This window comes from Sus scrofa, chromosome 10 (genome assembly GCF_000003025.6).
Source record: "Sus scrofa isolate TJ Tabasco breed Duroc chromosome 10, Sscrofa11.1, whole genome shotgun sequence".
Taxonomy (NCBI): domain Eukaryota; kingdom Metazoa; phylum Chordata; class Mammalia; order Artiodactyla; family Suidae; genus Sus; species Sus scrofa.
The window spans coordinates 48,788,118-48,800,554 of record NC_010452.4 but is presented as its reverse complement, the minus strand read 5'-3'; the positions used below and the strand labels follow the sequence as shown (position 1 = coordinate 48,800,554).

The following is a 12,437-nucleotide window of genomic DNA, read 5'->3' as shown; positions in this document are numbered from 1 at the left end:
CGCAGGTGTGGTCGTAGGAAAAAAAAAAAAAAAGAAAAAACTCAAAACGCAGTTTCCTTTTGGCTCAGTGGGTTGGGGATCTGGCATTGTCATTGCAGTGGCTCGGGTCACTGCTGCGGTGCAGATTTGATCCCTGGCTGAGGGAGGAAAATAAAAGACAAAACATCTTTAATCCCAATAACAAATACAAAAAAAAAAAAAAACCTTTAATCTGGAGTTTATTTTGGTGTATAGGTTGAACTTATCACTAACTGATTTTTCTCAAAACATTGTTAAGGGGTTCCCCATTGTGGCGCGGCAGAAACGAATCCGACTAGGAACCCTGAGGTTGCGTGTTCAGTCTCTGGCCTTGCCCAGTGGGTTAAGGATCTGGCTTGGCCATGAGCTGTGGTGTAGGTTGCAGATGTGCCTCGGATCTGGCATTGCTGGAGCATAATCCGGCAGCTACAGCTCTGATTAGACCCCTAGCCTGGGAACCTCTAAATGCTGTGGGTGCAACCCTAAAAAGACAAAAGACGAAAAAAAAAAAGTAATAATAATAAACCCCCCCAAAACCCATTTATTAATAATCCATGTCATTCTCATTGATTTGTGTATGTTATGTAGTTTCTGTTAAGTTAATAAGTTCTCACCTCTATATTGTTTTCCAATAATATTCACATTCTTCTGTAAGCTAGTATTTAATGCTTATATTTTTGTATTTATTATTTTATAATCTAATAGAAAGAAATTATCTTAATTTTCTTTAAACACATATCAAGCTATTTTATTATTTTAACTAGAAACAAATCACTAGAAGTCTATGCAGAAACAACATATATTTGTGGAAAAGTCTGAAAATATAAATAAGAAAATAAATATGAAACAAGTTAGACCCTAGTAATCAGAGTATGTAGGTCATGCCTAATTCTCCCAACATTGGGTCCCCCATATACATGGTTCTGAGGGGTGATGCTAAGCTTTTGCCTACCTCATTCCCCTCTTGGAACCTACATGGGATCCAGGTTGGAGACTGAGCCATTAATTTGCTTCCAGTGAAAAAAGTTTGGCCATAAATGAAGTGGCCATAACAACTCTCTTGGCACCAACTCCCTATAAAACTAAGAGGTCCTATGTTTGGAGCAAAGGTAAACAGCTTAAGACTTTACGAAACAGAGATGCCCATCCAGTTTTCTTGAAGATGGAAGAGCATTGGCGACTGACTGTAGTGATGAGAAAACAAACTCAGTGCCAACATTTGCCTTTCCCTCGTGGGAAGCAAAGCCCCTTGTGGGAAGGGCTAAAGCAGGTGTGTTGCCAAATGATGCTCCATCCGATCACAGTTCTGGGGGGTGGGGGTCTGAGCCACAGCGGTTAGTCTGGATTCTGTGGGAGAGGAGTATGGAGGGACACAGCTGAAATTTTAACTTGCATTCTTTTGGCTTTTTAGGGCTGTACCTGCGGCATAAGGAGGTTCCCAGGCTAGGGGTCTAATCGGAGCTGTAGCTGCCGGCCTACGCGGCAGCCACAGCAACACGGGATCCAAGCCACGTCTGCAACCTACACCACAGGTCACAGCAATGCCCAATCCTTAACCCACTGAGCGAGGCCAGGGATCGAACCCGCAACCTCATGGTTCCTAATTGGATTCGCTTCTGCTGAGCCACGACGGGAACTCCTTAACTTGCATTCCTAACTAAGTTTCAGTGTTGGAAAGTTACAAAGAAAAGTTACAGATGCCCCAGGCTACCTTAGCAATCTCAGAGTCACAGATTGTGTCTGCTCTGGCTAGGTGGTAAAGGTAGGAAGAAGGTGAAAACTGCCAGGTGTGAACTGCCAGGTTACCCAGAAAGTATCCTGAGAGGACGCCCAGAAAGGAGGGGTATTTGAGGCATGGAAATGCTCAGATCAGGTCTTCCTAGTTCGGAATCAGCTAACTAACCATGCCACTTTCCCCAGGACCATCTTGGTTTTAGCACAGATAGCCCTGTGTCCCACGAATTCCCCAACCCTGGGCAAACTGAAGAACCTACTTGGGACACAAAGCAGACTGACAGCCTCAGCTGCTGTCCTTCTGGATCCACTTCTCTGTCTGTCCTATGCCCGTGCTTCCCATGGCTGCTTGGCTGCTTGTAGCCGTCGATTAATACAACGGGTACAAAATGCACCCATTCCTGGAAGGATTTCTTTTTTCTTTTTTCTTTTCTAGGGCCACACTCTTGGCATATGGAAGTTCCCAGGCTAAGGGTTGAATTGGAGCTACAGCTGCCAGCCTATACCATAGCCACAGCAACTCGGGATCTGAGCTGGTCTTCGACCTACACCACAGCTCAGGGCAACGCTGGGTCCTTAATCCACTGGGCAAGGCCAGGGATAGAACCTGCGTCCTCATGGATGCTAGTCAGATTTGTTTTCGCTGAGCCACAACGGGAACTCCCCCATTACTGGAAGGATTTCTTTATTGGATGGTTGCTTCCAGGACTCCCCCTTGATGTGACTGGAAATGTTAGAGCTGTGCTGTGGTTTTAGAGTCTTTCTACCCAATCCTCTTTGTTTCCTTCCACCTCCAGTCCTTGGAGGGGTAGGACCTGTACTGCAGTTCTTCATTCTTCCTAGCTCCCTCCCACTGTAGTTTGCTATGGCTACTTAACATACTACCACAAATTTCATGCCTTAAAATCACATATATTTATTGTACAGTTTTGAAGACCAGAGGTCTGAAATGATTCTCAGCTAAAATCAAGATGTTGGCAAGGTTTCTTTCTGGAGGTTCTAGAGGAGGATCTGCCTTCTTGTGTTTTCCAGCTTCTAGAGGGCACCTGTGTTCCTTGGCTGTGGCTTGATACATTTTCAAAGGCAATAATGATGTGCTGAGTCTCACATCATTCTGACTGTTCTGCATCCCTCTCTTCAGTTGAAGGACACTTGTGATTACATTGGACCCACTTGGATTTGTTAAGGCATCCATAACAATTGTTTTTCATCATAAAACCATTATTATTCATATTATTATTATTATTATTATTACTTTGTCTTTTCAGGGCTGCCCTCACAGCATATGGAGGTTCCCAGGCGAGGGGTCTAATCGGAGCTGTAGCTGCTGGTCTGCACCACAGCCACAGCAATTCAGGATCCAAGCCGCATCTGAGACCTACACCACAGCTCACGACAATGCCAGATCCTTAACCCACTGAGCAAGGCCAGGGATCGAACCCGCATCCTCATGGATACTAGTCAGGTTTGTTAACCACTGAGCTATGACGGGAACTCCTGCTCTAATATTATTAATTCCATTAGCATACCTATAAAATGAGTGTGCAGGAAACCACCGGGGCATTATTTGAGTCAGGTAGGCATAGGAGTTCCAAGCAACAACTTCCAGTGGGCATCTGTTCACAGAAATCTTGGGTTTCAATTGCTTGGGGATCTGGATAGCATTTGACCAAGGAAATACATAAATTTAGGGTTGTCCTAAAGTATACTGCTTGAGTATCTCTGGTCCATACAAAAACACTAGAATCGGGAGACCCCATTGTGGCTTAGTGGTAACGAACCTGACTGGTATACATGAGGACAATCCCTGACCTCGATTAGTGGGTTAATGTTCTGGCGTTGTCATAAGCTATGGTGTAGGTCGCAGATGAGGCTTGGATCTGGCGTTGCTGTGGCTGTGGTGTAGGCTGGCAGCTGCAGCTCTGATTTGACCCATAGCCTGGGAACTTCCATATGCTGAAGGTGCATCACTAAAAAGACAACGCCCTCCAAAAAAACCCCATAAAAATAGTAGCGTCAACCACATTTCCACAACCTACTTGGAGTCCTGGTGTGTATGTGGTTCTTAGCTCCATACAGTGTGGCAGTGTGTTTGACTCTTTCCAGACTGCATCAGGAAATATCAGGAGTTCCCTGATGGTCTAGCAGTTAAGGATCTGGCATTGTCACTGCTGTGGCTGCTTAATATTCCTGGCCTGGGAGCTTCCACATGTTTCCAGCATGGCCAAAAAAAAAAAAAAAAAAAAAAAAAAAAAAAAAAAAAAAAGATAAAGTATTTTAAACTAGGTGAGAAAAGATGGATTGTTTGTGACAAGTGTATACCTTTTTATTATTATTATTATTATTTGTCTTTTTAAGGGCTCACCCGCAGCATATGGAGGTTCCCAGGCTAGGGGTCGAATTGGAACTGTAGCCGCCAGCCTGCACCACAGCTCACAGCAACGCTGGATCCTTAACCCACTGAGCGAGGCCGGCGATCGAACCTGTGTCCTCACGGATGTTAGATTCGTTTCCGCTGAACCAAGATGGGAACTCCCAGAAATGTGTTTTCATTTCATGTGGAGAACATAGATAGATTTCTTATAAGTTTGCACTTGATGAGAACTATTGCCATAATGTCTGAAACCATGAAAACAGCCTTCTGTTGTTGCATCTGCTAAATTCCATGGAGACCCGCCGAGGTCCAGAGGGATATGGAAAGGAATAAACTGAGGGATAAGAGACTGAGCCTTTGTTTTAGTGGAGCTCTCAAAGGAAGAAGGCTTTCAATAACTTGAAGCTCCACGAAGCTCTAGCCCCAATCGCATGCAAAGACGCTTTTCGCTTTTCTCGTGGACGAATCTAACTTTTGCAGATATCCGGAAATGCTCGGCCACCTCCCACCAACATCCAAAAGTTACGTTTTACTGCCCACAAGCAATCGCAGAGATTTGAAGTGTCCCGGCCTTGCACATGCGCGTTGGGCGCTCTTGGCCTCCAGGCCTCCTTGCACATGCGCAGTAACGTCAGCTTCTGATGCGCGCATGCGCACTGTGATCAGCGGTATTGCTTGGATACGTTTCTTCTGAGCTCAAAGATTCTTAACCGCGGATCTTTGCGGCTGGCATGTTGTGGCGAGACCCGGGCGGCTTATCTATAGCGTTCTATGGCCAGGACGTAGCTCTCAGGACGTGGCGAAAAGCCGAGGGGGAGGTGAGGTGTGTCTGAAGCCCGTATGCTCTAAGATGAAGAAGATTTTTGGCTTTGGGAGTAAGAAGGGCGAGTCGCCTTTGGGCTCCTCCACCAGTCCGGGGAGGGAGGGCAGAAATAGAAGCAACTCGCATCCCGGGTACCACATCCGAGACAAGGATCTGGGGAAGATCCACAAGGCAGCCAGTGTTGGCAACGTAGCCAGGGTGCAGCAGATTCTGTTGCTCAGAAAAAATGGTTTGAACGACAGAGACAAGATGAACAGGTAAGCGGGGCCGGCTGGAGGAGGCGGGGCGGGCCTGGGAAGAACTCTTCCTGTCGGTTTTCCCTCTGAGGATCCTTGGACAAGCTACGTGGGGTCCACCGCCCAGCGGACTTTACAGGCAGCAAAAGCAAAAGCTTTAGCTGGTTTCAGAAACCGCTCATAATTCCCCTTACAGAGCACTTTACTCACGGTTTTAAAGTGATTTAACTGAATTCCCGTAATTATAGAAAGGCAATTCAACACAAACAGCATCTTATTTTTAATGTACATGAGTTTATATCGTTATATATTACAGAAAAGTGCATAATGAGAAAAATAATTCCCATGATAGACAAACTTCTGGGGTAAAAACACTTTTTTTGGGGGGGAGCTTTGCATCAGTGGCATATGGAAGTACCCCGGTCAGAGCCAGGGATTGAATCTCAGCTGCAGCTCAGACTTCACTACAGCTGTGGCAACCCACTGTGCCATAGCAGGAACTCCTGGGCTAAAAATCCTTGGGATAAAATCCAGTATCCATTTTATGTCAGTGTTTGCCTGTGTATATATGTTCAAAGACAGCTTTGAACTGGGAAGTGGTCTGTGTTTTTTAGTAGGAAGACTCATTTTCTTAAAATGTATGGTCTTCCCATATTTATCACTTGTGTGTAAACCAAATAACCATATCATGGTTTTTAAAATTTTTGAGTTACACAGGCTGTGTATAATTGTTGTGATGAAATAAAAAATTTTATATAGTAGACAAAGATTTGCCCTTCTAGATGTTAAAATGTGCTGTAAATTTCCACAAATTATTTGCCAACAACTGAAAAGCAGATAAATGAATGGAACAGAATAGATAATGCCCAAACACCTAAATATATGTAAGACTTTAGAGCTTGATACTGATGACATTTCATGTAAGAAGGAAAAGATAATAAATGGTGGAGAAATAACTTGCTTTTTAGAGAAAAGTAGCTAGATTTTTATCTCACAAATATAACTTTCAGGAGTTCCCATCATGGCTTGATGGTTAATGAAACAGACTAGTATCCATGAGATTGTGGGGTCCATCCCTGGGCTTGCTTAATGGGTTAAGGATCTAGCATTGCCGTGAGCTTAGGTGTAGGTCACAGACTCAGCTTGGATCTGGCATTGCTGAAGCTGTGGCATAGGCCAGCGGCTACAGCTCTGATTATACCCCTAACCTGAGAGCCTCCATGTGCCGTGGGTGCAGCCCTTAAAAAGACAAAAGACAAACAAACAAACAAAACAAAAACCCAGCCAAACTCTCAGATGGAGTATAGATTAAAAATTTTAATCCCTGGCCCAGGAACCTCTGCATGCTTCAGGCTTTGACCAAAGGAGAAAAAAAAAAAAGCCCCTCAAGTTATAGGAATTCCCGGGTTGTACAGAGATTTAAGGAAATCTGGCATTGTCACTGCTGTGGCTCAGGTCGCTCTTGTGGCCCGGGTTCAGTCCCTGGCCCTGGAACTTTCACATACTGTGTGAGTAGACAAAAAAAATTAAGTATGCAAAGTGAGAGCAGTATCAGATGAAAACACAAATTCCTATTTGTACTTTTTTTTAATACTGACAAAGAGCTTCCTAAGAATGTCTTCAAAAACAAGAATTCTGGAGGTTGATTTAACAACGAAAAAAATTTAAAACACTCTGTAGATCAGAAAATAAGATTAACATGGAGTTCCCGTTTTGGCTTAGCAGTAACAAATCTGACTGGTATCCATGAGGACTCAGGTTCAATCCCTGGCCTTGCTCATTTTACAGAGAAATCTCTGAAATCAACAAGGGAAAAAAAATCTCTAATTTGAAATTGGGTAAAGTGCTTTTATGCATATCTATAACTGACCCTTGGATATAGTAAGAAAAGGAATTTAAGTTAAAAGTGGAATGAGGAGTTCCCATCATGGCTCAGTGGTTAGTGAACCTGACTAGCATCCATGAGGTCTTGGGTTTGATCCCTGGCCCCTTTCAGTGGGTTGAGGATCTGGCGTTGCAGCGAGCTGTGGTGTAGGTTGCAGATTCGGCTTGGATCCCGAGTTGCTGTGGCTGTGGTATAGGCCGGCAGCAGTAGCTCTGATTGGACCCTTGGCCTGGGAACCTCCCTATGCCGCAGGTGCAGCCCTAAGAAGACAAAAAGACCAAAAAAAAAAAAAAAAAAAAGTGGAATGAAATAGTATTTTCACATACCAAAGTGTGTGAAGATAAAGAACTTTGGTACTTATACTGCTGCTTAAAGTTTAAATCACTTTTGTTTTTCTTTTTTCTTTTTTTTGGTCGCGCCTAAGACATGTGGAAGTTTCAGGGCCAGGAATCAAATTTGTTGTCACAGCAGTGACCCAAGCCACTGCAGTGACAGCACTGCAACCTTAACCTGCTGTGCCACAGGAGAACTCCACTTTTGACTTTTCAAGTATGCACTTTGATAATAAGTACCACATTACAAAAATTACACATCAATTCTATTTATACTAGTTAGAGATGAATCGTTAGAGATAATTAGAGATAAAGTAGAGTTAAATAACATGCAGTTTGCTTTTCTCAACACTGCTTAAAATAGCAATGTATTAAGAACTCACATAAAGGATTTTGTAAGTACACTACAGTGCATCTGGTATGGAGTAACGTGTGACCATGGAAGGTGGCTTAAGTAATAGATGTATGTTGACTTGCAGAGATGTACTTTGGTAAATCATTGAGGAAAAAAATTGGAATTCCCTTTGTGGCTCAGGGGAAACGAATCTGACTAGCATCCATGAGGACGCAGGTTCGATCCCTGGCCTTGCTCAGTGGGTTAAGGACCTGGCATTGACAGGAGCTGTGGTGTAGGTTGCAGACCTGGCTTGGATCCAGTTTTGCTGTGGCTGTGGTGTAGGCCGGCAGCTACAGCTCCTATTGGACCCGTAGCCTGGGAACCTCCACATGCTGCAGGTTCGGCCCTAAAAAGACACTTGCGCGCGCGCGCACACACACACACACACACACAAAGGCTGCTAAGACAATAAAAAAAGGAAATGTACAAAAATTCTAGTAACAGTTTATTATTAAACAAATGATCCTGGGAAAGAGCAGGAAAATGAATCTTGCACAGATAAAAATAATTTCTAGAGTTCCTGTTGTGGCTCAGTGGAAATGAACCCGACTAGTATCGATGAGGACTCAGGTTTAATCCCTGGCCTTGCTCAGTGGGTTAAGGATCTGGCATTGCCATGAGCTGTGGTGGGTTGTGAGCTGTGGTTGTAGGTCACAAATGGGGCTCTGATCTGGCATTGGAGCCATTGGTTGTGGCTGTGCTGTAGACTGGCAGCTGCAGCTCAGATTCAACCCCTAGCTTGTGAATGTCCATATGCTGTGGGTGTGGCCCTAAAAAGAAAAAGAAAAAAAAAAAAAAGAAAAGAAAAGAAATACTGAACTCTCCAACTCTATCCATTCTTTCAATACATTTATCAAATATGACTTGAATACGTGTTATGTAGCAGACCTGTTCTGCTCAGGCCTCTTCATCTAGCTCTCAGAACCCTTTCATCCTTAAAAACTTGATAGTGCCTTCTGTGAGCATGATGAGAAATTTAAAATTGAAGTGTTAAGATTTAATCTGAATTGAAGCTTTTCTTCCCTTCTTTCAAACAAAAGTTTTCCTGAAGGTGGGAAATTGTGAAAGATAACCTCTACCTGCCTTTTTGAACACTTACAAGAGTATTAAATACTAATGTTGATCATTGGAAATGTCTGATTTCATACGACCTATAAATCTAAATTTTGAGTGACATGGGCCATCCCTGTTTATTTGAATCCTGAATTTTCTTGGGATTAAAGTTCCCTGAAAATCTGGAGCTCCCACTGTGGTACAATGGCATCAGCAGCATCTTGGGAGCAGCTGGAACTGCTCGATCCCCAGCCCAGCACAGTGGGTTAGGGATCTAGCTGCGACTTAGGTCACAACTGTGCCTCTGATTTGATCTCTGGCCTGTGAGCTCCATATGCTGCACAGTGGCCAAAAATGACAAAAAAAAAAAAAAAAAAAAAAAATTCCTGAAAATCAGAATAAGAAATACTTTTTACTTTATTTTATTTAAAACAATTTTTATCATAGTTGATTTACAATGTTCTGTCAATTTCTGCTGTACAGCAAAGTAACCTAGTCATACATATATATATATATATGTATATATATATATATGTAATATACATTTTTTTTCACACATTATCCTCCATCCTGTTCCATCACAAGTGACTAGATGTAGTTCCCTGTACTATACAGCAGGATCTCATTGCTTATCCACTCCAAACGCAATAGTTTGCATCTATTAATGCCAAGCTCCCAGTCCATCCCAATCTCTCCCCCTCCCCTTTGGCAACCACAGGTCTGTTCGCCATGTCCATGAGTTTGTTTTTTTCTGTAGATAGGTTCATTTGTGCCATATATTAGATTCCAGATATAAGTGATATCATATGGTATTTGTCTTTTTCATTCCCACTTCACTTAGTGTGAAAGTCTCTAGTTGAATTATTTTCTTCTTTTTTATGGCTGAGTAGCATTCCGTTGTGTATACATACCACATCTTATTAATCCATTCATCTGTCAAGGGACGTTTAGATTATTTCCATGTCTTGGGTATTGTGAATAGTGCTGCAGTGAACATATGGGTGCATGTATCTTTTCAATGAAAGTTTTGTCCCAATATATGCCCAGGAGTGGGATTGCTGGGTCATGTGGTAGTTCTATATTTAGTTTTCTGTGGTACCACCATACTGTTTTCCATAGTGGTTGTATCAATTTACATTCCCACCAACAGTGCAGGAGGGTTCCCTTTTCTCCACACCCTTTCCAGCATTTGTTATTTGTTGACTTGTTAATGATGGCCATTCTGACAGGTGTGAAGTGGTACCTCATTGTAGTTTTGATTTGCATTTCTCTAATAATCAGTGATGTTGAGAATTTTTTCATGTGCCTCTTGGCCATCTGTATATCTTCTTGAGAGAAATGTCTGTTCAGGTCTTCTGCCCATTTTTCGATTGGGTTTTTGGTTTTTTGCTGTTGATTTGTATAAGTTGTTTATATATTTTAGAGGTTTAAGCCCTTGTCGGTTGCATCATTTGAAATGATTTTCTCTCACTTGTAGGTTGTTTTTTTTGTCTTTTTTACTGTTTTCTTTGCTGTGCAAAACTTGTGAGTTTGATTAGGTAGGTCCCATTGGTTTATTTTTGTTTTTATTTCTGTTGCCTTGGGAGACTGATCTAAGAAAACATTTGTACGGTTGATGTCAGAAAATGTTTTGCCTCTGTTCTCTTCTAGGAGATTTATGTATGGTGTCTTATTTATGTTTAAGTCTTTAAGCTGTTTTGAGTTTATTTTTGTGCATGGTGTGAGCGTGCAAGGAAGTATTTTTTTAAAAAAATTCTTTTGTTATTTTAGTTCTTTTTTCCCATGATGTTTTTGTTTTATTATTTTTTTAAATCGATGTACAGTTGATTACAATTTCACCCATAATATTTTAATTTTTTAATTTTTTATTTTTTGTCTAAGGTCTTTTTCTTAGGGCCACACCCTTGGCATATGGAGGTACTCAGGCTAGGGATCTAATCGGAGCTATAGCCTCCAGCCTATGCCACAGCCACAGCAACACCAGATCCGAGCCGTGTCTTCAACCTACACCACAGCTCATGGCAATGCTGGATCCTTAACCCACTGAGGAAGGCCAGGGATCGAACCTGAAACCTCATGGTTCCTAGTTGGATTTGTTTCTACTGCACCATGATGGGAACTCCCCCATAATACTTTTAAAAACTAAACTTTACCTCCATATGCCTTGGGTGCAGCCCTAAAATGACAAGAGACAATAAATTAAATAAATTAAATAAAGTAAGCTACAAAGATATGTTGTACAACATGAGGAATATAATAACTATAAATGGAGTATAACCATTAAAACTGTGAATTACTATCATATCTTACAGCTGTAACTTATATAATATTACATAATATTGTATATTAATTGTACATCAATTAAAAAAAAATAGAGAAGTTCCTGTCGTGGCTCAGCAGAAACAAATCTAACTAGCATCTATGAGGACTTGATCCCTGGTCTCGCTCAGTGGATCAGGGATCCATTGTTGCCGTGAGCTGTGGTGTAGGTCACAGATGCGGCTTGGATCTGGCGTTGCTGTGGCTGTGGCTGTGGCGTAGGCCACTGGCTCCAGCTCCGATTTGACCCCTAGCCTGGGAACCTACATATGTCGCCAGTACTGACCTAAAAAAGACAAAAAAATTAAAAAAAAAAAAAAAAGAAACCTGAGGCAAAAGATATTAGGATAATTAGCCCAACAGGAAAAATGAGAAACAATAAAAAATAATCCTGCCAATTATAGCTGTAAGACATTGTGAGTATAAACTGCATTCCAATGTCAGAGATGTTAAAATGTGAGAAAAGGAGCATGTTAGAATTATTGAAGTACAGTGTTTTCTCTAGTCCTTAAAACACACCTGCAAAGAAAATATAATATCATTTTGCTTAATTGAAATATTGTCTTTGCAAAATAGTAGTAATAGTAATAATTTTATATTAATACGCTGTTATTTGTGCAAGGATCTGCTCTAAACCCTTTGCAGAGCTTCTTCTTTAAACATCGCAGTGGTGTCCTTTGCAGTAACTACCGCTTTATGCACATTTTGTGGATGAGGAAATGGAGCACAGAAAGGTTAAGTGACAGCTTAACATGACAGAGTTAAAGTAGAAATCAAACCAAAGATGAGGTGAATCTCAGGGTCACGTTCTTATTCTTTACATAGGTTGTTCTTTCATTGTGTTGAGTAATAAGAGCTAAGAATTATTGTTCTTTCTCTAGAAGGAAACCAAATATTTGTCTTAAAGGGATGGAAGCAGCATGTTACCAAATATTTAAAATTACACGAGTCATTGTATGTATTGAAACAGGACACTACAGTTTCCTAAAAAGTCCTCTCACTTTCATAGGACTGCTCTCCATTTGGCCTGTGCCAATGGCCATCCAGCAGTGGTAACTCTCCTGGTAGAGAGGAAATGCCAGCTTAACCTCTGTGACAATGAGAACAGGACAGCGCTGATAAAGGTATGTAGTGGCTAACCTTTATTATCACTGGGAGATGGATTTGTTTTTGTGACTTTGAGTAAAAATGAGTTTGTCTCATTTAACTCTAAGGAATTGGTGAACTTGTGGAGTGTTTCCTTTGCAGTCTTAGAATTTTTTTTAT

At 41.7% G+C, this 12,437-nt stretch overlaps 1 protein-coding gene across 8 annotated transcripts in view; it reads left to right on the top strand.

Moving 5' to 3' along the window:
- The window catches only part of LOC100516390 (ankyrin repeat domain-containing protein 26), a 100,978-nt gene continuing 93,312 nt past the window's right edge, over positions 4,772-12,437 (top strand). For 4 of the 8 annotated variants that reach the window (XM_021064875.1, XM_021064869.1, XM_021064874.1 and 1 more), the window contains exons 1-2: positions 4,772-5,206; positions 12,181-12,295. In XM_021064875.1, coding sequence (XP_020920534.1) covers positions 4,977-5,206; positions 12,181-12,295 — 345 coding nt within the window. In that variant the 5' untranslated portion in view covers positions 4,772-4,976. The remainder of the gene's footprint in view (positions 5,207-12,180; positions 12,296-12,437) is intronic. The other 4 variants (XM_021064873.1, XM_021064872.1, XM_021064877.1 and 1 more) reach the window with 3 other exon arrangements.